Source organism: Bemisia tabaci, chromosome 3 (genome assembly GCF_918797505.1).
Source record: "Bemisia tabaci chromosome 3, PGI_BMITA_v3".
NCBI classification, from domain to species: Eukaryota; Metazoa; Arthropoda; class Insecta; order Hemiptera; family Aleyrodidae; genus Bemisia; species Bemisia tabaci.
The window spans coordinates 46,226,701-46,254,658 of record NC_092795.1 but is presented as its reverse complement, the minus strand read 5'-3'; the positions used below and the strand labels follow the sequence as shown (position 1 = coordinate 46,254,658).

At 40.1% G+C, this 27,958-nt stretch overlaps 1 protein-coding gene across 1 annotated transcript in view; it reads left to right on the top strand.

Annotated features, from left to right (window-relative positions):
• The window catches only part of LOC109035794 (uncharacterized), a 29,145-nt gene extending 3,892 nt beyond the window's left edge, over positions 1-25,253 (top strand). The window contains exons 2-3 of the mRNA XM_072297600.1: positions 17,155-17,270; positions 23,447-25,253. Coding sequence (XP_072153701.1) covers positions 17,155-17,270; positions 23,447-24,113 — 783 coding nt within the window. The 3' untranslated portion in view covers positions 24,114-25,253. The remainder of the gene's footprint in view (positions 1-17,154; positions 17,271-23,446) is intronic.
• Positions 25,254-27,958: the final 2,705 nt, after the last annotated feature.

Sequence of the window (27,958 nt, the reverse complement as noted above, 5' to 3'; positions counted from 1 at the left end):
CCGGTAAGCAGAAAGGAACCAAGCCGCGTCAGTTATTGCCAAATTTAATCGGGCAATTTAATTTTTTACATGAGAACAATTGTGCAGATTTTTCTGTAAGTTTCACCGAATTTTCTGCATAGTACGAGGAAAATTCCTTAAAAATTTTCAAAGGAATCCGCATAAACATTTTCTTGTAAAAAAAAATGAAAAATCTAATCTAACTCGATTAAGAACGCCGTATGAACATTCGGCGTTGCCAAATTTTATCCGATAAAATGTTTATTCTTGAGGAAGATTATGAATATTTTTCTTGAAATTTTCAGGCAATTTAGATCAAATTACAAACACAATTACCCGAAAGATTGACAGAAAATATTAAAAAATCTTCCTATAAATCAGCGACATGTCAAAGGAAATTTGGCAAAGCTTGAAGGCTCAAACGGCGTCTATCCTTAGCAAGGTAGTAACTGCCGTGCTAAGATAGATTCGAGAGTTGCCAAATTTCCTACGATAAAATGTTTATTCGGGAGGAAAATTGTAAATATTTTTCCTTGAAATTTTCAGACACTATAGATCAAATTTCAAACAAAATTATCTGAGAAATCGGCAGAAAAATATTCAAAAATGTTCCCGGAAAGCAGTGATTTGCCGGAGGAAATTTGGCAACGCCTGAAGGTTCATAGAGCAGTTTTCCTTAGCACGGCAGTACAGCCGACTATCCTCAAACGGGAGAGCTTAAGCGCATACCGTATGCGCATCAGGAACCGCGCAAATCGGTGCAAGATCAGGAGTGCGTTGACACATTGATTTAAACGACTCAACGTCGTCTCGGTGTCGTGAGTGGTGTAACGAGACGAGCTTCGGGGCGGCCCAGGCTGGCCCGGTAGGAGGCGACTTTTATGAATGAACCCGATCGAGCCGATAATGGAGCAATCAATTCAGCAGCACCGCGAACGGGGCACGGAGAGGCGGCGACACCTTCCGTCGCCCTCCCGAACCGACAACCGGATTATCCGGTCCAGCTAATTGATTCGACGCGCTCGAAATAACGCACGCCTCCCCACTACCCTCTCGTCGCGGCGCGAGGAAGTTGAGCTTTTATGCATTTTCTAAGTGCCTTAAAGTTTAAATTTCAGTCAAAGCGCACTGAAAAAAAAAACACATTGGATCTAGGGTTCAGATTCTTAAAAGCATCGACAAGAAAAAGTACTCTTGATTCAATCAGAATCTAGCTTAAATCAAGAACCAAGCCTCTTAATTTAAGCGGATTTCGTTTTGATTCAAGCAAAAATCCGATTGAATCAAGAGTATTTTTCATGTCAATGTTTTCAAGAGTCTGGACTCTAGATCCAATGTGTTTTTTTTTCCAGTGTTCAGTCAAGGCGCTGAAAATTTCTTCAGTAATTTGCGCAAGACCCAAAGCTGGAGTCCATATAGGGCCCAAAAACCCCGGGTGATATGAATGCGGAGCAGAATCTATTCACCTTCCGGTACTTACAGTATTCCGGTATTTACAGTTTCCGGTATTCACTTACAGTATTCTGCCGTGCTAAAGAAAAACGCCGTATGAACCTTCAGGCGTTGCCAAATATCCTTTGATAAAACACGAATTTCCTGGTAAACATAGTGATGTTTTTCTACCATTTTGTCATATAATTTTGTTCATGATTTTACCTATAGTTCCTGAAAATTTCAAGGAAAAATATTCATAACTTGCCTCAAAAATAAACAATTTATCGAAGGAAATTTGGCAACTCTCGAATGTTCATACGGCGTTCTTCCTTAGCACGGCAGTATTATGGAGCGGAGTCTATTCTAGTTGCTGAGTGTCATGCGCTTTTACGGTGCTACTTTCACTACATTTTCACATGACTCGAGGATTTTTGGCACTTTATAGACTTCGGCACCGAATTTTATTCCTTTACATTCAACATTGTACCCCACTTATTTTAGTCAAACTTTTAATTGCTATCACAGGATGAAATTTTGAAATTTTGGGGTGTTATTCGAGATGTCGTATCATCCCCACCACGCTGTGGTATAGGTATCTCATCCTTCTCCCCCACCAGAAGGCACATTTTGCGTTCCTCCGTCAAATTTACTTATCATCTTAATATTTTAGCGCCACACGTAAGTGATTGAATTCTGCTTAAAAAAGACAACTGAAAATATCGTAAACCGAGCTCAACCTTGGTCTACCAATAAAAATTTTATCGATGGCAATAAAAATGTTATAGATTTTTAAAGCTTCTGTCGCTGTAAAAGCTATGAGACTGAGGGTGTAGGTTTTGTACTTCGTTCTTGATTTTAATCAAAAAAGGCATCAGTGCAGTATCGGTGAGCAAATCAAGCGAGAGAGACCGGCAGAGGAATTAGCGCTAAAAATGATTAATAACCAACCGCAGGTCCGCTAATTGTTGGATAGGCCCGCACCCGCCAGACGAATTGCACAACAGGAGGAGAGTCTATTGTTTATCTTCGGCTTAGCTACTCCTCGGTTGTTTACTCGTACGAAAGCGTCAAGCTTTGCGTCATTGAACGATCCGCTGGACCTCTGCATCAGTGCTGCAATCTGGATAATTTAAGCGCCGTTAAGGTTACTTAAAGTGAAATTTGCAAGAATGAATGAGCACCGAGTTAAATTTTTGGATTTTACCACTTTAGCCAGAAGGGCTCGTGAAAGAAAAGTACCTCTGCGTAGGAGAGTTCAGATCATGACGGATCTATGTAGTTTGCAGATGGACATCTGAAATACTCCAGCTCAAGCTGTCAGTTGAGACCACAATCGTGAAACTATCAGTACTTACATCAGAAGACTTCAGATGTGAATACAGACAGTCTTTTTTGGATGTAAAACGAAAAGATCACTGCGATGTATAGCTCTATATTTGCAGAATGGCTGTGTAGATGGACCTCAGATAGCGTGGTACCTTCATTGGCTTCAATCCAGATGAATGAGAGATTCCAGATGAAAACTGTGGCCCATCTGCCGAATTTTTGTCATTAATAAAGAAATTCTCGCATGCAAATTCTTGTCGCAGAACACAAGGGAATGATAGTGACTCACATCGATGTATACACTTTTTCAGGAAAGTGATATATCAGAGGTGTAGCCTAAAGGTAGATCTAAAGTTTTATACCACGCTCTTCTTATGACCTGTCTTCGTTTCCCAAAATACGCATATTTCATCCCTAGAAACCCTTTCGTCTATAAAAACTTTGACCACTGTAGCTGTCTTAGCCCGATGAAAAATCTTTCTACCAATAGGTGTTTCTTCTCTGCAATGTGCTCCGACACCCAAACAATGTCGACACACTCTCTTTCCGAGGAGGTGTAAATAAGATTTTGATTTTTCTCTCAAACAGGACAATGATGGAGATTCTTAGAAAAAGAGGATTCATTTTATCCAAAGGAAATCTCTTTATGATAAAAAAGTGAATATAATATTGTGAGCGTAATTCTGGATTAAAGATTCGCTTACGGTGACAAAAATATAGGATTTTTTTTGAAAGCTTAGCCCTAATGTCCTTCTCAATAGTTAGGCTCTTATGAAAGTTTGAAATATGCAACATGTACTCTTAAGCTTTTTGTGGTGATTCCTCAGCTCAAAAATGAACTTCACCAGCAGTTTATTACTCCGTTGGTGTGACCATGAACCAATATCGTAAAAAGTATATACTAGTCTCAATCCCACCCGCAAAATTGACGCAACTTGGCCCTGCGCTCGAGCCGGAATAGCATGTTAAACCCCAAATCACCGTGCAGGGCCAATTCGGTACTTTACTGCACTTACATACTGTGAGGTCAATGTGAGCTAACTTTTATTTTTCGCAAAAGAGTTACGAAACATCTCCACGCAGCGTTGTCTGAAGATCCTATCAAGTGCCAGCTACTGGCCGTGCGGATTGGTTTCGGCTATTATCTGTGTAGCCATTAGTGAATCCGACGATGATGCCACATTGAACAAATGTTGTTTCTTTCTTTTCCGAAAGACTCTCTCGTCTAAACATTTTTGCTTGTTACTGTAACTAAGTTTCAATGGACCAGAGCGCAGTGCATGTTCCTAGAAAGTTCAAAAAATGTCTATATCTCTGAAAATGAGCCGATGTCAGCATAGTCTTCAGTGTTTCAATTGAATTTACTGTGAATTCTTGATTTTCTCAACATAATCACCTTGCTTTCTCATGACGTTTAAAAATGACGATTACTTGTAACCATAACAGAAACAACGGCTAATCGAGTATTAATTTCTTCAAGCATGATCTAAACAGACCAAATTTTGAATAGGCTGGACTGATCTACAACTTTACGAGTCTGCGAAAACCAGTTTCATTTTTCGGGCATTTAAGATTTCCGTTTTATTGATCAAGCGCATGTCTTTTGTACGTCTTTTTTCATTTTTTTGTCAGGACTCAAACTTTGCAAGTTCATTTAGCCGGCGCATTTTTTCCACTCATATTCGCGCCCTAAATTTCTCATCCATGGCATCTTATTTATGTACCCTCAATGTCGGATACCATACAGATCTTAAAACAATTAGGATGACAGAAAGTTTCAGTCCTGGAAAATCCGCATGATAATTCAATTATTTTTAGAGACCAATACTAAATATCTTTCAAAATAGGCTACAATCATGTCGGTATTTCGCTCACAGTGTCAATCTTTATAACTCAGGGTTTGTGCAAGATGGAACAGCGAATGTATAAACAATTTTTCTATCTCAAAGAATTGCAATTCAGACAGTTGATTTTTTATTGAGATCCACAATGCAGTCAAATCAAGCATATATGGAACTCTACGTGAGAGGTTTTTTGCCTAATAGGCAAAATGAAGGCGTGTTACTGTTTGCAATTATTTTAGACTTTAAATCTTCATGTCGTGGGTTTAACCGTGTCAGTTATGCAGTATGCAATAAAAAAATTTATTTGGACACTAAAAGGTTATTGATTCGATTTCGCCGAACAACTCATCTTTTTATGGTGGTCGTCAGTCTCTGCAGCAAAAGCTGCCGATTGGCCACTTACTGGTGGATGACCATTATATTTGCATCATCCGAAGCGGGCGGCGTGCAAGTAATAACTTATGAATCCTGACATACTTACCATGTTTACCTGATATTCAAGGGTGCTCTGTGCAAGAGACAAGTGACCACGAGTGGATCCCTCCTAACTGGGAAGTGTCCAGTTTGTCGCCAAACTCAAATCTTGCTTCATCGGCCAAAATGCGTGTCAAGAGGTTCTTGACATTACAGAATTTAATGCTCATCCCTTTTTCTTCAAGCCACTTCTCATTTGGTCAATCGTTTTTTCATTTATTTAGAAAATTTAATTCAATTTTATCTGTCTCACAAGCCTAGAAGAGACAACTTTTCAAGGCTACGATACCATTTACCTCAGAATCGTCTTAACTATTATTTTTACTTCATTTGCCTTTTTACAGCTTTTTGAGAGGCATGGCATGATGCATTATACTAAACTTGGAAAAAAAAAAATGAAAATGCAAGAGTTGGGTTTCATATACTTTTGTTCTGCTCTTTGTTAATTCATAGGACTGAGCTCACAGACGGACGCGACTACTAATTTTTAAGAAAAATCGAACTGAATCATTTTTACGATTAAAATCGGATTTTCGTCCTCCTATCGAGGACCAAGTACTAGGTGCTGAAGTTAACCCACACGTTGGAGCACATGATTTCAGACAATTTTTTTTACAACGTTAGAGACTATTTCAATCATTTTTTGTAGGATATGTATTCGCCATGGAAAATTTGACCAGTAGTAAGTTCATAGTGATTTTAATTGACTTCACAGTACAGAAATGCATTTGTGTGGTTATTGATCTACTCCCAAGTGCATACATAGATTCACGGGGAAAAGAAGTTCTCGGTTACTTATGAAATAACTAAGTTCACGGTCTCATTAACTGAAGTTTTTGGACGTAGGATCAGATATCTATTCCGCGGCAAAGTTTCCAAAAGTTTCCAAAGTTTTTGTACGCTACAATAACCGAGGTTCCAAAAAACAACGAAATTTGAAAAGCATGACCAAAAACTATTGCGCTCTTCGTATAATCCGTAATTCCAGCCCCCTCCCCCGTTGATGTTGATTTTACAAAACTTTATAAAGCTCACTCTTTCGTTTCTCATTTGACACTATGCACATTTAATCAGCTGTCGTTAAATGAGTAAACAGCAACAGCAACCGCAGGCTATCGGATGACTGTTGAAACGACGGTGATATATGACCGCAGCTGTCGATGAAGCTATCAAACGACCCAGAAATGATAAGGCACAGAGGTGTTGCGCAAAATCGATTCTATTCGGTAACCGCGGTACATCGGATCGAGCCACGAACAACAAAGGCGGCAGTAAAAACGCCGAACGCCACCAACATCGTAAACCAGCGCGGATTTATTGGCGATGGACACCTTGCCGAAAGCTCGCCTCGCCAAAGATGACCCGATCCCGCGCTGGACCCATCGGCTCTTCCAACTTTACGCAGTTGCCGTAACATTTGTAAAAAAAAGAAAAGCTACCGGTTGTACCTTAATGCTTTTCCTTAACCATAGCAGCTTTATAATAGGCTGCACTTTGCAGATACGAACTTCATCATTCTTATCAATTGAAAATCTGACTCTTATTTTTTAGTCGCTTTGAATGAGTTTAAACTAGGAGGACAGCAGGGTTTATTTGTAATGATTAAATTCTACTCGTTAAAAACTAAAAGTGGGCTCGGTTGTCACTTGGTTTTTCTCTTTGATTCATTATGGCTTTATACTATGACAAGCTGGAAAGAACCACCATTTAGTGAATATACTAAAAAATATTGATTTTTTTACCAAACTAAATAGTTTGAATTCAGAACTGAGGCAGAAAAAAATCCTAAGTAGAACACAAATAAGAGTGAAGAGGGATTCCTTATATTAGGAACACTTCAACGAACAAGTGTTTCTATTTGTCATTAAAGTTGGTTAATTTTCCTCAAATATCACCAAAAACATGGTTCAAGCGTACCCCTGAAGCTCAAAACTTGGTGACATTTTTGTAAAACTATTTTAACGAACCAGATGTGACCCTGAAAAGGGTTAGTTTGATTAGTTACGACAAAAAATTTGAGCGTCTGACTTGAGTGACGCAGTTACCCCCTCCTTGAATAAAACTTCTTGGGTGAATCTAAAGAGAGGCCCTACAAAAAAACTCCTTCGATTGATTGAAAAAATTAAGTAAACATGCTATCGTGATCGTGCCAAATTGGCAATCGCAGAAAATGTCAAAACATGTACAGAAAAAAACACCATTTTTCACATCGGCTCGATCCACACTTGAAATTGGCAACTGGGACATCAATGGCATGAACCGACGACTCTACCCGTAGTTGTGCAAAAGCGACGACATGCAATGCAGGTTGGCGTCACTGCACTGTGCATTCCAGAGTTGTCAGATATACCTATGCACCATGTTCGATACATGCGACAATGAAAACTGTAAAATTAATATTAAACTTGGCAACTGCTTACATGACTCGTTCACACAGCACATACGCGTGCATAGTCTATCTGTCCGGTGTGAACTTGGATCATGAACCACGACCCCATCACTATTGGCGACCTCGCAATGAATCATGGGAATTGACACATGTGCAACAACTCGCTCCGCGTCTCACAAGATGCGCCTTGCTGAATGCGGGGTAGGCCACCATACGCACGTGTGCCTGCAATGTGTATTATGGCTTCGTAGATGGTTGGAAACGGAAAAGAGAGAGAACTAATGGAGTGACTGTAACCGTGCTGTGTTACTCAGTAACCTATTTTCGCTTATGCAAGTGCGAGTGTGGTTTAAGGAAGATTTTGTCGTTGCGAAGACATAAAAAGCTGTTTGTAACCTAATGAGTCCAGGGGTTGTCATGAAAGCATTATTTTAAAGGCTGGGGGGAGGGGTTCTCTCCAAAATAGAATACTTTTGTAAGTTTTGAGCATTAGGATGTGAGAAAAATCTCGTAATTTATCAGCTTTATTTTAAATTTAGTACACCTCTGATCGAGCGAATAACCTGATGAGCGACAAAAGTAAGGCTTACCTTTAAAAAAAAATACTTCACCTAATTGGGGTGTTGATTTTATTCAACTAATATTTTAAAAAACTTTAATTTTTAAATCCATGACAATGTGATTTAATTCAGTGCTTATTCCTAAAATATGTAAATTTTTTTAAAATGTTGTGTGACATTAAACGTTTACATATTCCTAAACCAAGTAGTATAACTTTAAACCAGCTTTCTCGAGTAAAGGTTAAATTCTGTAACACCGTGCTTTAAAGACTTTCAATTCAATTATTTAATTTCCTTGAAAATTGCATTCCTATCATACGTTGAGGAACACACATGAAATTAAAGTGGAACGCGATCCTGATTTTACTATATTACTCTATTTTAAAATATTTATCAGGGTAAAATATTCTCTAATATTTATCTGGGCAAATTTTGATCTATTTTAAGTTTCTTATGTACTTAAGAAATCCCCGTGTCTAATTTGCTTGAAAAAAATTATCAAGGAACGAAGGTGGAGCCAAGAGGATGGGTCATTTAGAGCCATTTTACGATGGGCCGGCTGGCTGTGCCCTGTCGGGAGGGCCGGTCGCGTCGGTCGGCCTTTAGCCCACAAACGTCGCCGACTCATTTAGGCCAGGCCCCATAGACCACGCCAGAATGACACGAACGATAATTATAGGTGCAAGCCTGCAGCCGTTGCGCAATCCTTTGTCTCGGCGCGGCGCCATTCCGGCTGTCGGGAACGGGCAATATGCAGATGACGCATCCCCATTCATTCTTGCTCGTTAATTTTCACCGTGAAGTGAACTCTCTCCTCGTTTGATTTTACGACGGCCTTGTGTCAACACATCAAAATCCGGCCTCGTGACACCGTGTGATACCTCCCTCGCCTTTTTCCGCAACAATTGGATTTCCGCTGACCATTTTACCTTTATTTTTCCTCCGATCACGCTGATTTTAGAATTTGACGATCTTGACGATAGCTATTTCGATCTGGACGAGATCATCATCAGGTCACATGGTAAACACTAATATTAAACCCTATTCTTGGAGGGGCACCTGGCCCCTCTTCGGAGACTTCAACGCTGAGTAAGAAAGTAGAGAGACAACTAGATAAATTCCTAGAATTCTGGGCTAATTGCGAATGCAAATTGATAGGACCTCCAAGCACTAAACCCCCTAAGGAAAGTAGTAAATCCCATTTTGGATTTCAGTAAAGCATCGACCGTACAAGAGTGAAGAAGTAACACCGAAAAAGGAAACAGAAAAAGAAACTCCTCTAATTTTTGTCGCAAAATTCACCCGTTGGCATGTGACGCCGATTTTTGGATCGGAGGTATCAATGGCTGTCGAAACCCGTGCTTATTTTGATGCATCACTGCAGCGATGAGCCAAGAAACCTATTTCTCACCTGTTTTAACCTGCGGCGTGCCCCTCTTTCCCTTGCCGCCTCCACCTTCGCGGGCCGGGTTCCCACTTGCAGCGCCGCGCCGCTATTACCCGGTCGTTTATTAATAAGCACCCGGTTATTAATAAGCAACTTGCCTATTCGTGTTTATGGTTATTACTCAGCGAAAATACCCTCCATATTCCTCACTTTATGCACGCGTGACAGGGAGCGGTGAGTTGCTCGTATTTAAATCAAAAGGAACTATATCCATTCAGATACGAGCCCTGAGATCCATAAAGACGTATGTATTACACGACTCATGTCACATTGCACATAGTTCCTTTTGATTTACATACGTTTAGTTGTTCGGAGAGCCATCCTGTTGATTAGAATGCCAATCCTTTCTTTGTCAGATACCACCAGGGTTAAAATATTTTAGAGACCCGCACTGCAAGGAAAAAAGGATGATTAGCTTAATAGTTTCTTCGGCTAATCGCGGTTGAATTCGCCATCTTTTTAGTTGAGATAACTCATAATTGGAAAATTTTACCAGAGGTATGGTTCATAAGACAGTAGTAACTTTGAAGAATTTGAAACACTTCCTCGAGCATAGCAACCTTTTCTCTTCACTTGGCAGGCTACTGAATGTCTTGTTGAGCACTTTGCTGAGCACTGGAGAAAAAAACACATTGGATCTAGAGTGTACCCAGACGTCATACAGAAACATCGACAAGAAAAAAGTATTCTTGATTCAATCAGAATCTGGCTTAAATCAAGAACAAGCCTCTTAATTTAAGCGGATTTCGTTTTGATTCAAGCAAAAATCCGATTGAATCAAGAGTATTTTTTCTTGTCAATGTTTTCAAGAGTCTGGACTCTAGATCCAATCGTGTTTTTTTTCCAGTGTGTTAAGAAGTATTCATCAAAAATTGCTCTGATTTTTCTACAAATTGAAGCAGAACTTAAGAAATTATGGACAAAAATTGCGCGGTTATTTCCGGAAAAAAGCATCATTAAAATAGTTTTCCAATCTTCAAATTGAGTCATTCCTCCATTTGCGAAACAACGAATCGTTCCGTTTTTCAGTCACCCGATCACTTAAACTTACAGAGTTCCCTCCCTTATCCTCCCTGCGTGATCACCGAGAATTACGAAATGGATAACGGTGCGAGATGTAACTCGCGGGGCGTCCTCTGCGATGACGATTTCCGGGTTTCGGGCGGGATTCTGCGAGTTCGCACGGCTCACGCGCACCGAGGTGAGCCCATGAAACCAAACTGCGAATTTTGATGGACGCGAGCATTAAGCGAGCATTGTTCTCGATCGTCACGTCGCGACCCGAATCAAAAAGCAAAGAACTCCTTCGCTCGCTCGCATAAATATGATACATATACAAATAACCGTTTCGGGAACAAGACTTGATGCCAAATATATAGCTGAATTTCTATTGAAATGTAATGGGAGTTTGCGAGACTTTAAGCAAACATAATTGAAGAAAACAATTTATGGCGCACTTCATCTCCATTAAGGCTTAAGCAATCTTATAAAAAATCTTTTTTACAAATTTGCTGTAAATAAAATCTTTGAAGCGAAAAATCAAGAAAATGTATTTATGAAGACATCCGGATAGTAGGACCAAAGTATGGAGGTCATTGACACACCCACCATCAATACAAATAACCGTTTTGGGAACAAGGCTTCATGCAAAATATATAGCTGAATTTCTATTGAAATGTATTGACAGTTTGCAAGACTTTAAGCAAAAATAATTTAAGAAAAAATGCTCCATGTGGACGAAATTCATCAGACGTGAGTGTAATCTTTATCCATTTGTTTACAAAACTTATAAGTGGTTCGAAGGGGGGGGGAGGGGGTCGTAGGGAACGTATAACCTTCGCGTTCGCACGAAAAAAGAGGAAGAAAAAGGAGGGAAGCTCATATTTGTTAATTTTCATTTATGACCAGATTGACTCAAACTGCATATTTGATGCTTTCAAAGCTCGGAAATATTCTAGGGGAAGCCCCTGAACCCCCCCTCCTGTTTCGAGTGCCTCGATCCGCCTATGTAAAACTTTCAGAATGGTTCCTCTTATCGAATCATAAATCATACTTTAAGAAAGAAAAAAAAATCCTGTATAAAACAGGATAGTACTATTTTAATCAATTTTGGTTTCATCTGTCCATTTGGAAAAGCAAAATTGAGAAATTAGGAAGGAAGTCGAAACAATTTTAGGAAGAGATCCTTTCGTAAGCTATTTTATTAATTCGTAGTCTCTACTTCATTTTGCTTTCTTTTCGCCCTTCTTTTTGACACGATATTTAAACAAGTATGGCATGTGGCAACCTTGGATGAAAAAAATGTAGGTGCGCTCAAAACTCTGCTGACGTAGAAATTTTGCGCGAGGATTTTGTCTTTGTGTTCTCCCGGAACAATGGGAGCTGCTGTCGAGGAACCGGTCATTATGCATGAAATATTTCGGAATCGCGCAAAATGTTACTGTTACGATGCGAGCTACGGTTACCTCACACTAAATATAAAGTGCACCCAGACCTAGACACTATCTGAAACTTTTGATTGCCCTAGGAAATCAATGTCCGTAGGTCGGACTCTGCATATCTGATGAGAGCTCTGGAACGGCACATATCGTCGGTCTTCCGACGAAATGGCGTATCTCTGTACTCGCATGAGCCCCGGGAATCATAGAGTTATACGAAGCTGAGGGCTCTCACGAGGAAAATTGAGATACGCCCTTACGCCACGGATATGACGATAGGACCTATACATCACCGCGCTAAGGCAAAACGCCTTATAAACCTTCAGGCGCTGCCAAATTTCCTATGATAATGCACCAATTTTCTGGTAAACTTATGAATATTTCTCCTTCAATTTTTCAGATAATAATATTCGCAATTTCTCCGAAAGTTCCGGAAAATATCAAGGGAATATATTAATATTTTTCTTCAAAAATGGGCTTCGCGAGACTTAGTCCGAGGCATATATTTTAAGCGTAAAAATTACGCCCACCACTTTAAAGTTTCAAAATTCCTTCTTCATTCTTGATTTTGTGTGCTCCTTTGGTCTTTTTGGAGGGATTTTTCTTTGGTTCATGAAGATGTTGACCCCTCCTATCATTAAGATTTTTGAAATCAAACCTCTGTCTATGTGAATATTTCTAAGGGATTAAATTAATGTATGGAAGGAATCTGATCCGAAAGGAAAGGCGCAGAAAAAAATAGAGCTTCTCAAAAATGTAAGGGACCTTGCAAATTTATGGCGTACTATATCTTAATTAAAGCTTGCGCAATCTTATAAAAAATATTTTTTACAAATTCGCTGTAAATAAAATCTTTGAAGAGAAAAATCAAGAAAATGTATTTATGAAGATATCCGGATCGTAGGACCGCAGTGTATGGAGGTCATTGACACACCCACCATCTGACGACTCAAGAAGAGCAGGTGAATGTGGCGGTGTGTGATTTCAACGCACGTGTTTTAAGCAACATCAAAGCAAATCGACTTTGCGGGCAAGCAGAATAAGAGCGGGTGGCACGTATGTTCTTTGTGTCACACCGCAGAATTAATTAGAAATACCCACCTTGACACAGCTTCTCTTCTCGATTCTTTCAGGATGATTCCGCAGAGATGAGCGTAGTGTGATATTACTGTAGATGGTGCTGCGAATTTGAAATCGTAAAGTCTAAGTTCGTTTCTCGTGGTCTATCGTCTGCTGTTCAGGACGGCCAAATCGCACGATAATTGCATAAGATGAGCAAGTTAGAGCTACAAAATGAATTGCAAAGTTTCTACAATTTTCCGTGATCCGCCCATCTCTCGACCTGGCGGCGCGTTAGGATGGAAACTTGTCAACCTTGCACCTATTTCTCATCTGTTAATTAGTACACGGTGGACATGATACGGATAACAAGTTAATGAATACAAAGGTATGTTCGATGAGAAACATCTTCGGATGCGATCTGTGCTACCAACTGCTGTGTGTCATCTCGGTCTATCGGAGGACAAACTTGTTCAATTAATTAATAACCGAAGAACTTGCCTTGGAGACCGTATATCGTATCGCTGCATGGGCGTGCAGGTGACCGTCCGATCGGCCGTAAATCGAACAATAGTGGAACTTTACCCTATTGAATAAGTATCTCGCTTTAAAAATTTCGCCTATTTCGCATTGTTAATGTGTTTAAATTACTCTGCTTCGATAAAATATTCGAGAATCATTAAATCTCCTATAGGCATCGTTTAAACATTATTGTTGGTCTCTATTTAATAATGGAATAATTATCGTTTCACTATTTTTCGTCTTTTGTTAATTTTTACCGACTACGACACCAACTTGACTTTGAATCACAAAATGTTGTAATATGAGATCGCATACTTCTCCTAGGCTCAAAAAACGCAATTTCACGGCAGAAATTTCGAATTTAGTTGATGAGAGCCACACGTTCATGTATTGCGCCTAGTGAGTTCAATTTTTGCTTTTCGAACCGAAGCCGTTTTCGTTAATTACGAGATTGTATATTTTATAACCATACAGAGGAATTTGAACCAAAATAACCAATGGGTTTTGAGTTTAAAGGAATAAGCAGTTGCAAGTTAAGGAACTACTAAAAATGAGGTTCATTTACTTGCATTTATAAGAAGTGGAATCTTCGTCTCTTACTTAGCCAATTCCCCCAATTTTTTGCACAGTAGGATTCTGCCCACCGTGAAGAAGCTGAAAGTTCAACGTAAATAACATTTTACTGTTCCTAACTTCGTCGTATGGATTGAAGTTATCTCATTTTATCGCTATACTCGAACTGTAGGCCTTTTCGCGGAGAGTAGTTTTTTCATTCTTTATATATCTTAAAAATTTATGTATCTATAGCGCTGAAGAAAAGTACGTCCACTTTCTTCACCGAGTGATTGAGTCTCTCGATCTAAGTTTGAGAGCTTTGCACCTCCGAGTGACAAAATATGCCATGAAAATCAGGAGGCTTACCATTGAAGAGAACAACATCCACTTTCTTTACCACGCGTTTGAGTCTCTCGATATGAGTTTCGGGAGAATGCACAAATAATGATTGCGATTACATCAAAGTAAGTCATAAATTTACAGAAAAAGCACAAAAATCATCAAACTCTTCTCCTTGCATCCGATCACCTCGAGGCGTACCATTGAAGAGAACAACATCCACTCTTTTACCATTCGTTTGAGTCTCTCGATCTGAGTTTCGGAACAATGCACAAATAATGATTTCAATTACATCAAAAGTCATAAACTTACAAAAAAAAGCTCAAAAATCATCAAACTCTTCTCCCTGCATCCGATCGCCTCGAGGCCTTCCATTGAAGAGAACAATATCCACTTTCTTTGCCATGCATTTAAGTCTCTCGATCTGAATTTCGGAACAATACACAAATAATGATTGTGATTACATAAAAATAAGTCGTAAATTTACGGAAAAAGCACAAAAATAATCAAACTCTTCTCTTTGCATCGATGCTCACATCTGAGCGCAACGTCTCATTTATGTGCCATGAGGCCTGAGGGTAGCTCAAACTTGACCTTGTAACGTTGCCAAAAAGATGTTGTAACGGAGTTAATCCCGGCGACATCACCCTCCGCCGGCGTCACGTCTGCTTCGGTGTGAACTCGCCTCCAGACTTGGCAACGAGACCTGACCCGCGCTGGCGCGGTCAAGACCTCGGGATCCCCGGCCGCAGCCGAAGAACAGTTCACACTTGCGGTGCACCCGCGACGCCGCGCCGCGCCGCGACTTATCGGCCGAGGATCATCTCACACTCGCGGCGACAGGTGTGCAACCGCAGTTGCCAGATTCCGCCCGATTCTCACCGGTTTTTCCTGTCGCGAGAAATGTTTTGGGTGAGGGCTTGAAGGACGTGGTTGAGAAGAGGTTTAACCATCCCTTCGATGTGAAAGTGATGAGAATACTGGTACTTGTGGCATTCGGTTCATTCCGTGCAACAATACACTGGAAAAAAACACATTGGATCTAGAGTCCAGACTCTTGAAAACATTGACAAGAAAAAGGTCTCTTGATTCAATCAGATTTAAGCTTAAATCAAAAGGAAATCCGCTCAAATTAAGAGGCTTGGTTCTTGATTTAAGCTGAAATCTGATTGAATCAAGAGTATTTTTTCTTGTCGATGTTTTTAAGAGTCTGGACTCTAGATCCAATGTGTTTTTTTTCCAGTGCTCCTGGTGTAAAAGATCGTAATCATATGAAGAAGCACCATCTTTCCTACTTCCAGTGTATTACGCCAAAAAAAATTCAAAGAAAAACTGAAATATTAACAAATTAGATAAAAAAAAACTTTTAAGCTCATAAATATTCTTTGAGCTGGTGAGTGATCATAAAATGATGATGTTTGGATGTTACAACGGATTCAAGGTGAAAAGCTTGAGAATATTTTGTAACACCACCCTCTTTTTTAATTATCATAAATCCCAACGTTCATACTCTGTGGCGTAGCAATCTACTTTGTAAAGTCTCTAATGCCTGCTTTTTAAACCTATCTCTTACCTAAACTGTAGTATTTCCAATTTTTGTGCCGATTTTTTCTGATTTATATAATTTGTATTAGTGACGATTTTTTTATCGAATGAATTTTTAAGATAGAAAGTGAGAAAAACTGTCTATCTTGAACAATATTCCAAAAGTGACTTCCATGATTAAAGAAATAGTTCTATGTCAAAAGCATTTCGTAATATTTTACTAATATTTTCCTCATTGTAAAATACTTACATTTCTGACAGAATTCTGAATGGGATACAGTTCAGGATTTTTTTTTCAAAACATGGCAATGAATCCAGGATTTGAGTCAGTGACATTATCCCAAAATTTATTGGCCCTTCCCAGCTGACCTCTCTAGAATACGCTTCTCCAAAGATCGTTTACTTGAAAAAGTCTATGAAAGGTAGACGAAAATGTAATTAGACACAAAGTGACAACGAGCGCAACCTTCCAGTTCGTGATTGGTAGCATCTTCAAGGCCGCTCGAGCACAAATTTATTCATAGTTCAGCGTGTGCGGCGCATGCGCCTGTGCACTATCTCACTTATTCACTCCGGTCCGATTTACATGTGTTACCAAACTCACGCATTTCAACAACTTGCGTGCTGCACACCCACCAAGAGCATTTTCCTGAGAATGTCTCGTGTAAATGAACTCTCGATTTTCGATGATGAAATACATTTGCTGACAGGCGCACACTGATAATATGTATCATTCCAACCAATACTAATAGCCATAGATAAATCCATTCGTATGATGGCAATGGTGCAAGCTTTTAATTTCGGGACTCCAACATTCGAATGTTGACCTTCCTAATACGGGAATGTTAAACTTTGTGCTTGACACACACAAAAAATTCACGGGCTACATGACATATCTTCCGTTTTGAACATAGAATTGAGCCAAAAATTATGGGTGCTGGAACCGTAGCTTTGGCTGCTCCAAATTCAGGGGCTAGAACAACAACGGGTGCTGCACCCGGAGCTTTCGGATTCTGATCCCGGGAACTCAGCTTTTGTAACCGGAGTTTTTTTTTCAGTATGCAAAGAATATGTGTTCGTGATGAACTGCTTATCAAAAAAGCTATTAATGTTTCAAAAACACCACGTTTACTAAGTCCTAGCTTTTACGCAAAAACTGTGAGAAAAAGTTTGTTGACGACCTGTACTTTAATTTAAATGTTTTATTTTTTTTGTGTTTCAGATTGCCATTTTATTAGCCGCCGTGTGCGCTGTAACTCTCGCTCAAGAGACCACTCCTATTCCCATCGTCAAATTCGAGAGGGATGGACCCAACGTAGATGGATCGTACAAGTTCAGGTAGGTCAGATCATCCTCAATATTGCGACGTCTTTGAAACCAAAGCTGATGCAGCTTTGATAGATGCGGAACAAGTGTACATTAGTTCGGCAGGACTTTTTCCTCATCCCTAGACGTTTTAGATTACCTAGGGTCTCCTCGTTCCTACCTCGGTCGATATAACCAAAAAATTGGTCGATTAACCAAGTTCTTTTAGTTGGTCTAACTGGAAAACAGTAACTCAATGTAATCCAAAATAAACATAAACATGAAAATTTTTAACTGTGTGCCATGCTACAAAAAAAAGTATATTGATTAAAGCGGTTGGCCTCTCGATATTTGCAACTCTGTGTTTCACTTGGGGTTGAAGATGGAGCAAAGCAAAATTTGTATTAGATGGAAACTCAAATTGCTCGCAAGAAAACGGAAATGGGTTAAAACTCATCAATTTCAGTTATGGTCGCTAAAAATGTTCAAATACTTCTATAACAATATTAAGTCAACTTTTTAAGCCATGAATTTCACACAATTTTTGACGGCGTTCTGTTCGAATTCTTCATTTATTGTCCTCAAACTTTAAACTGCAACAAAAAAGTCAATTTTTGGGTGCTCCTTGCGCCAAATGATGGTAAGGAAACCTCTTTATGTGCAAGGTGCGATTATGTCATTGCTCCCCCACTTTAAGGCACTTTTCCCAGGTAAATTCCATGTTTAAAACAACAGGTGAAACAAGTAGAACAGTGGTAGTGGTAGTACAAAGGGTTAAGTAAAACATGTAGAATCGCCTTCATTTTCAAGTGACACCACGCCATGACACTAACGCTCGAATAGTCATAAGCTCTCGGCTCTAGTATGCCTGATTTTGTCGTAGCTAAATGATTCCTCTCACACAATATAAAGAAGGCAATGTAACGTGATCTTATCCTCTTATTCGCATAATACTGGCTTGTTCATCTGATCTCGTAATTAGCTATTTTCAAGGTAGCAAAGTAGCCTCCACCTTCATCATATTGTTTCATGGTGTCAAAAGGATTGCAGCATCTTTCAATACATGATTGGTTGAAGAGAGATAAAGTGGAATTGAATTATTTTCTCACACATCCGCCAGTTTAGCGCCAAGTAGGGGTGAGAAAATTAGGTTCAGCTCTATAAAATATGCATGGTAGCCAAACCATTCATTGTGTAGAGTCATAGAGAGTCAAATAAATTATGACGGGTGATAGGTAATAATTTTGATTATTGTCATTTTTCAATACTTCGAACACTGATAAACTCTAATAGAACATCTAATAGACGTGCACGCAAGGACTAATGTTGCAAAAGTAATACAGAGTTATGCCTTGTAGACCTTACGGTCCACAAGTGTAGTCTTCAGGGCAAGTTGGTTTAATTTTTTTTTTTTTTTTTTTTTTTTTTTTTTTTTGTAATAATGTGAGCTCCAGGCATAAATTTCTTAAATGTGGTACCAACAGGCTTGACGCTTCGTTCACTGATTCTGGAGTTATCGTTCATTCCAGGCTGCTGATTTAAATGATAAACCATTTATACATAACATTTCAGAAGTTGCATCTGTAAAATTATCAGAAAACGTGCTGAAATGACCGAAGCCATTTAGATGAAAAATACTTCGCCAGTGGAAAAGAAGTCCGACTTTCCCAGGTCGCGATACCGCAAGTTGGCAATGGTCGATGGTTTTGTCATGTCGATAGCTCGTTGGGTGTGACCTTAGCCCAGCGTCGACACCAGCCTGGGAATTGCCAATCTCGAGGTAATGGAGTTGAAAGGGTGCCGTCACCGTTTTGGCATTTAAGTTGCTCGCCTTTGATTACCGCGGAAAAGGCGCATATCAGTGAACCGATCATTCGCCATTAAAATTTGCTTTCGGCAAGTAGCATCTTAGTCAGGATTATTCTCATTGTGATTGGCCGGAGTGTCTTATTACTTGAATGGCATGCAAGTAATGACCGTTGCTCCTCTATTCACATGCACTCAGGGAAAAAGAGAGCCTTGAGAGCTGCCCCATAGAATAATCATGCCCCGCACCTCTCATTTTTGGATGATTTGTGCTTGTACGTGATTGAAGTGCACCACCAACGTACTTCCTCTTACAGCTTTCTGTGAAAAAAAAATTCTAGCATGACTTTTCTCCCTTGAAAGTATCCAATCCTCTTAAATTATTTTGAGGTACAATAATTCCATCAAAAGTTAGCATTTTTTTAAAAAAAATTTAGTGTTATTTCATTCCTTGCACAATTCAATGATTCGGTTTTCTTTTATCAAATTTGGATTTCCCTATTTAGAGGAGAGTGAGCTCTCAACTTTTTTCACGGTTATAACCTGATTTCATTTTTGGAGTACTTAGGACTAATTTTATTTGTACCATTAAAAAATCAAAAAGGGGTCAAAGCTTAGAAAAAGCTCGGACAACTTTCTGAGGATAAATCATCATTCTTCGCACATAGTCCCAACAGATCAAAGGGACCGTTCCTTAGTTACGTAACGCACTTTTTCGGCATTTTAAACCCCCCCCCCCCTTATCATGCATTTGTGGCGTAGGTCCCTATCCTTAAACGAGTAAAAATAATGATAGCCTCGACCCCCTTCTCCCCAGAGCGTTACATAATTTGGGGATAGCTCCAAATTAGTCATCTGGTAGATTCGCAAATAGGCTTTTTCATCCTCAGTTCCTTTTCTCGATAAATTTTCTACTAAACTTCGCGAAAAATGAATTACTGTTGATATTTAATTACTTGAAGAGGGGGACCAAAGAGTTAGTGGCACCACATTCCTCGAAAATTTAACCAGCATCACATAGGACATTCCCGGTTGGCAAGAGATGATATCATCGACCCCTCACCTGTCCGCTCGACGCCGCGCCGAAGAGCATTACTCACGGGTCTCTATTACGGTCAATCAAGAGTTGTAACGCGACTGGGAACGAGCATGATTGGTCACACTTTCGACGCCCCGGCCGAAAGCGCTGAAACGGTCGACGACTCGTTGACACGTGACGAAACCTGCCCAATTACCGGGAAACCCAGATCGCGGGGGCGGCGGGGGTGCCGGCCGTCGACGAAAACCCCGTATCCCCCCCAGGATTCCCATTCGATTCACGCGGTTCTCCGTCCGGGATTTCGGACTCGGCGTCGTGTCGCAACTGCAACGGCCGAGCGTTGCTCAAGGAGCTGAATTATCGGCTATCTAAACTCTAAACTGTAAACTGTAAAGGCCATCCAACATTTGATCCTCGAGCGGCAAACATGCCCGCCATCGGAGGGGGGAGGGGGGCTCCGAGGATGAGCGCCGGTCTAACCCGGTGACCCGCCGACCTCCGCGGCCTCGCCGCCCGACAAGGTTGCCAGGTTGTGAGATAAACGTTTGGATTTTATATGGCGTTGAATGGGAGGTAAAAGCTAATTTGATGCATTGTTTGCAACGATGCAGTCCGACCACCCAGCCGCATCGCTCGCTTCTGGCCAGGACACGTCGATGCCGCTTTGGATATAGCTTTGAGGTTAGGTATTAGACGGATCCGGTCGTTTGAAAAATAGTGCCTCAGCCCGGAGACAATCTATTTTAAGAGACCCGGGCTAACAATTTGGGCACTATCATTGGGTGGCGGCAAAAGTCGAATTCGGAGGTTAACGCTACTTTTCTCCCGACGATGGTTGATGATTTATTTATCGAGCATAACAGCAAATATCCGTCAAATGAGACTTATTTTCGAGGCGAGAATTTGGCTTGGTGAATTAGGCTAGAATCGTTGAACTGATCCCTCCAAGTTCTAAGGTCCAGTTACACGATCAAATTGAGCCATCAAATTGGGCCTCTCATTGGTCGCATCCTCACCTCAGGCCTTTTTCCACCAATCAGAGCTTCAGTTTGATGGCTCAATTTGATCGTGTAACTGAACCTTTAGTCATCAGTCGTCATTTGAGGAGTCTGCGTCGCTTCCGAGAGTACATTTTGCACCGCGGAAAAATCCGTGCGGGCTCTCTAAAATAATTTCGTCTGCCCTCAGTTACCCCTTGGAGCTGGGGAACTGGATCGTAAGATTTCAGAGTCTTTCGGTGTCTTGGACGCGAGTTTAAAAGCGGAAGGAACTGACCCATCGACCTTTAATAACATTAAAAGTAAAAAAAAAAACATTACAAGGCAAAGACTTATCCATTCATCAATTTGACGAAAAGAACAACCTGTATGTTTTAATTAATAACTGTAACGTGTTTTCAAATATGGAGACTTTAACGCAAAGATAGAAAAATACGCAATACGTGAGAAATATAGATGATGGCGTTCTTGAACCCTATTGGCCCTTTGGAAGGGGGGGGGGGGATAGTCCCTGCCTCCATTTCAGAGTCTCTTTCTTAGGGTCATTGACTGATAATCACCGGGGGTGGCAAAAAAACGGGCGCAAGAGTCATGAATTGACTTGCTATAGGAGCAGTCTTTTATTTCTCAATGCATATAGGGATCTTGTAAATGAAGAGTTCGATGGTTCAAACGAAACACTTCCAAAACGTAAAGAGTTCTCAAACTTACATCATTACAATAAATGAGAATATTGGATCATAAAACAACGTGTTTCTTTCTCTTTCTTGTTAAAAAAACATTGAGTCTCAGAGGAGTGCTTGGTCCTCATAGCCTTCGAACTCATCGCCAGAGTTTGATATGGGAAACTTAGAACTGTACAAATACCCCTCATAAAAGAATGAATTTCAAAAGTAATATCATAAGAGCACGATCTCCACAAATTTACTAGCCAATTTACGATGTAATTTACTGAGTAATTTAATTACATGTTTAGATCAAGCAAAATAAGCTGTTCAAAAGAAAACTCACTAAAAGGAAAAAAATTGTTAGCACTAAAAAAAGTGATTTTCCAAATTCGTAGCTGTGTACCCAAGTACTTTATGCTTCAATGTTGGAATTAAATGGATTCTTTTTTTGTAAATGGACGACCAACTATCTGAGTGAGCATGACATAGGTATAATACATGAAATACATCACACAGACTTCACTTATCATTTGTTGCTAGACCTTTCAAGAAAATCTCAATGGAAAAATGTTTCTGCTCACGCTTTTTGTTAGGTAATGATGCGGTGGCCGGTATGTATGAAAGGAGTAACGTTTAAATTGCAGAAAAATGTTTTTGACCTCTATGAATATTGATATGAAGCAATTAGGCTCTTCGCTTGCTAAGGCCAGCTACTTGATCGTTGCCAATTTCATCTGAAAAAATTCATGTATTCCATTATCACATTAAATTATACGGCATTTCTGAATGTGCATTCTGGTGGTTAGTGGGTCAGTTGGAAGCTGCGAAGACGGGACATAATTATTATTGAAAAATGACGTTCTCGCTATTAAAATATCCTAGACAGACATGCTCTGTTGCCGTCAATGTCTTGCAGATTAACACGTTTGCTGAACTGCCAGACTTTGTGAGAAACATGGCACAGCACAGCGAAAATTATTACATGTTCCGAGTCATCTTTGATTAAGTATCCGTTGACTGTAACATCTAGAATACAAAAGAAATAATTCTACTGTAAGTTTCCGAAAAGAAAAAAAATGTGATTTTTCATAAAACTCTGTTTACGAATTATGGATCTTCAAATACGCGTTTACAAATTTTCTTGGAAATCCCCCACTGAGAATCCGCATTTAAAAATAACGGTACATAACATTTTAGTAAGGAATTAAGTTTAGTGATCCATTTTTTTTCACTGGGAGCAATACTGGTTTTTTTTTTTTTTTTTTTTGCCCAACAGTTTACATATATGTCCATAGCTGGGCAACATTAGCAGGGTTGCCACTTTATTTAGGGACTCCAGAACTGAAAACACGGCATCTCTGCTTAATGTATTTGCTCCCATATTTGCATGGAGAGTTTGTCTTGATGTAGAGGTAGACTCTTAGGATAGCGTGGGATATTCCCTCCATTTGGCCTCAACTTGAGAGCTTTTTTTGAGCTTTGGAGTTGATTTCAGAGAAAAGCAGTGGCATCATCGTGTTTCTCGCGAGCTATTTTACACAAGAATTAACAGTCAAATCGCAAATTCCTCACACATGCAACATCTCCATTGAGAAAACTTCTTCCCTCCCCACATCTACATCACTTTTAAATGTTACTCCTTTAGATAAATGTTCTCATTTTCTATATTAAATGATCTGGGTTTTTTTTCTGTTTCAGCTACGAAACCGGAAACGGCATTGCCGCAGAAGAGGCCGGAGCTCTGGAGAACCCCGGAGTCCCCGAACAAGAGGCCATCGCAGTGACCGGCTTCTACCAATACACTGGCCCAGACGGCGTCCTCTACAAGGTCACCTACACCTCCGGCAAGAACGGTTTCGAACCCCAAGGCGCCCACCTCCCAACCCCACCCCCAGTCCCAGAAGCCATCGCCAAGGCTCTCGCCTACATCGCATCTCAACCCCCACAGCCTGAAGGCGCCGGCAGCGCTCCCGTAGCCGCCTACCAAAGACCCTCCGCCGCCGCCCAACACGCCGCCCAGTACCAGCCCGCCGCCTCCGCCCCGCAACCCGCCTACAACGCCGCACCCGCCTACAAGACCCAGGCCACGTTCCCGTCGCAACCCGCCTACCAGGCCGCCGCCTCCGCCCCGCAGCCCGCCTACCAGCAATACCAGCCGGCCGCCTCTGCGCCGCAGCCAGCCTACCAAGCTGCCCCCTCTGCCCCGCAGCCCGCCTACCAACAATACCAGCCTGCTGCCTCCGCTCCACAGCCCGCCTACCAGGCTGCACCCAACGCCTACAACCCAGCTTCTGCTTTCCCCAAGCAGCGTGCCTACAGACGAGTAAACCGATCCCCCAACAGGCGTCAATTTAGAAACTACTAAAGGCGGATTGTAAAGTTGCTTGGCTGAGCTGAAGAATTACAGAATGGCCAAGGCTTTTGGTTCAAGCGGATTCCTTCTTTGCTTATTTACCGGAGTTCTTTTGAACCAAGAGCTTTGTCTTTCCAGCGAGTCCTATCGGAGACATAGTGATTTTTTTTAGCAATCCAAGCAATTACGTATAGGTTTTATTGTAAATCGAGAATTCTTCGGCCATACGACGTCATCTCAACATGTCGCATGAATGGTCAATTGGCTGTTAATCATTTGGTTTTGAAGTTGCAAGATCTCTGACTCTAACCTGTTGTTCATGTAAATGAATATTGTTACCATTATCAACCTCGAATTAAGGATATTAGTTTTTAAAAATTTGCACACTTAAAACCCTTTGATTTTTAGCCCAATTTAGCTTTCCGTGCGAACTCTAACTAGGCAAACTAAGTGCTGATCTTGACTGGTCGATTCTAGTAATTGAGAAGAAATTGTTGAACATCCAGAGTAAATAACCAAGTTAAGCTGAGAGCCAATGTCACACTAACCTGTAAATTGGCTCTGAGAAACAGACTACAATCACAACTCTCTGTGGGATATAAAACCAATGAGCCCTTGAGCTTTCAAAAGCCACAATGATCTCCTGGCCATAAATAAAATCTACGCCTCAAAAACCGGTGCCTCTTCTAGAAATTTTGTTTTGCTTTCTTTTTCCATGACTTTCGAATTGGTGGAGAAGTTTATCTACTACTTGAAAGACGAATCAGAGAGCGCAGAAAAATTTCTAGACTTGTCACTGGTTCTGATGCTTAACTTCAGCACATTCTGGAGCAAGCTGTGATTTGTGAGATCTCTCCCGCTAGGGAGAAAAATTGTCATTTTTTCAGGTTTCCTTTTCATAAAAGAAAACCTGAGATTAAGGAGCAATTAACCATGTACATTTCTTGTTTATATTTTTTCTATCTGCTTGTAACTGTATCCGATACTTAAAACTCGAAGAAGCAAAGCAACCAATCAAACTAGATGTGTCTTTTTTTTCTAGTCTGTTCTACCTTTCCAGCCGTAAGCCTGGATAAGAGTGCAATTTTTCTCGAGGCGGGGTGCACCCCGCCTTGGATTTTCAAACGATTAATAAATTTTGAATGAATCCTACGTGCTTTTATTTTTTAAAGCCAATGAACCCTTACAAAGTATATTTTTAGAGCCACTCTCACATTTTGCGCCGAGTAAGTAATGTTGCACCCACGCCAGTAAGTACAGAGAGAGATTGAGCTCTAAATAGTCTGAAGCTGACTCTGGAATACTACTCCCTATCCACATCGCATTTTTCACAGAGAAGTTGGCTTTTACCCAAAAAGTATTATTGATGAAAAAATGTCATAACATCAAAATCGTTATCTAATTTACTATGCATTTGAAATATTCTACTCACTCGAATAGTTTAAGAGAATATTCACAATCCCCAAATGTTTTCTGATAAATACGAACTGAACTTTAGTTAAAAATTAGTCCAACACTTTTAATCAGCAACTTACACGTGAGTAAAAATAGTGGTCTGACACACTTTTGTGTTCCAGACAGAGAGGTGGTGTGTTGGCCACGATGCGTTAAATGTAGCATGAAAACAATCATGCCCATTCTTGCAGGAAAAATCGTTCGCACCATTTTTTTTCTTTTACTGCATTCCAAATAAGGAGATAGATAAAAAGGAAAAGAACTGTTTGAAAACCTAAAAATTACGATAGCAAACACACCATCTTCCTGACTTCTCTCGTTCTGACAACCCAAAAATTGGTACCCGGCAAGTTCTATAAATATTTGAGAATAAACAACGTTACATGTCTAAAAGATCCAACCATCTTACTTGAACAAGACAGTTACATATTGAAGAGAGTTCTCTGGCAAGATTGAACTTTTAAGTAGGAGAGCACGGTGTGAGTTGACGACAGGATCAGGGGTACCTTCACCGAGATCCGCATGATCACAACGGGGCAATAATCCACATTTCTGCCTGTTAAAACGTTTAATGAGGGTAAAGAAACAATCCCGCCTAACTATCAATTTTGGCAAAAACGAGTTAGCAACTTTGCCGCACTATAAAGTTTAAATATGCAAACTCATATTTTCAGTTTTTTTTTCCAATTCTGTGGGAGAGCGCTGCAATGACGCTGTAATGCATGAAACAATTGCAAATCTGACCTTAAAATTATTAAAATGGCGAAGTCTTCTCTTTGTCCTGCAAAGTTGGAACTTTTCAGATAGGCGGTTTTGTTCTCTAGCCATCAAAATCCTGCTTGGTACTCAGGAAGTCTTGCAGATCATTTAGACATACGAACTGAATTGAAGTGGCACGATGAATTTTCAGGACACTTACGGTGATCTCGTTCGTATTTACAGGCTGCACACCGAAGAAAAGAGGTGCTGTATTAACATCCTGGGTGTTAAAAAAATGTGCGACAACTCTTGGATGTTGTAATTACCACTCTGGCTGTTAAAGTAACATCCTAGGATGTTACATTTACATCCAATCATGCTACATTAACTGCCAGAGTGTTAATAGCAACATCCAAGAGTGGTCACACATTTTCTTAACAACCGTGACATCCGGGATGTTACTACAGCATCTTTTTTTTTCGGTGATTGTCAGCTTGCCCTGCTGTCATTTGTGCCATTAACAAGGAGTCGACGAATGACATTGGAGAGAAAGACAACAAATAAAATCACGTTTAAAACAGCGTTAATGAGATAATAAGAGCATATTTTTCTTGCCTATCATTCATACGTTCCTCGTTTGAAACAAAATCTAGTTTCCTGTATTCAAGATAGTGAATTCGAAAACGACTCAAGAATTAAAGTCTGCTCGCATCCATAGTTTGTGAAAGAAAGCTTGTCTAGAGAGTGGTATTTATTAGGAATGGTTTAGTGGATATTTTCTAGTGCGCATCTGGCGTAAATGGCATTAATAATTGCCAGCAGTTTTCAATCCACTATTGAATTGAATGAATAAACAAAAAATCATAAAATTCAAAAATAAAGAAACAAGATTACAATACGGATTATTTTGCTTTTAATGTGAATATGCATTCAATCCTCCTTAAACATGGTAAGAACTAGTGCTCTTCGGAGAGCGTGTGGTGAGATGCGTGACCTTAGTTGGGTTTAGAGTGGACACGCAACTAAACTAACTCCGTGACAAAGCGTGGAGTATCACAAAAACGGAAGGCGCTCAAAGTCAAAAGCATTCATTTGAAGGTCATTACATTTCTTATCACAACTTCATTATGCCGATACGCATTATTACAATTTATCAAAAGAAGACGTGAACCATTTGAAGATTGCCAGCGATGGCTATACTTGTATCTGATATATTGAAAAAAAAGTTTAGAGACATCTTGAATATTCTTTGCTCAACGACATAAGCAACTTAAATATTTACAGTAAAATAATTATACTAAGGTAGCAAAATAAATTCCTATTTAATTCAAAAGAATAGTGAAAGCATGTAAAAGGTCACAGGAAATTCTCATATGTTGTCGGAAGGACCTTCCTGATGACAGTCGTGAATGAATGAGAAGACGATGAGCACACGAAACAAGATAGCAGTTAAGAACTCACGAAAGGTAAGTAAAACAGTTTTACATCCGTGCTTAAACGATCTCCCCATTTCAGTCCGCTGAAAATCCATTTGGGTACGCATCATTCTCATTGGTATAGTCTAGTTCTAATCATTCGTAATGATTGTATCGAGGCAATATTATTTTAATTGCCGAATTTTAATTAGAATCTGTGCTTACATAGAACATTGAATCACAGTGTCACAATACTTATTTTTGAACACAGGAGCCACTTTCACAGCG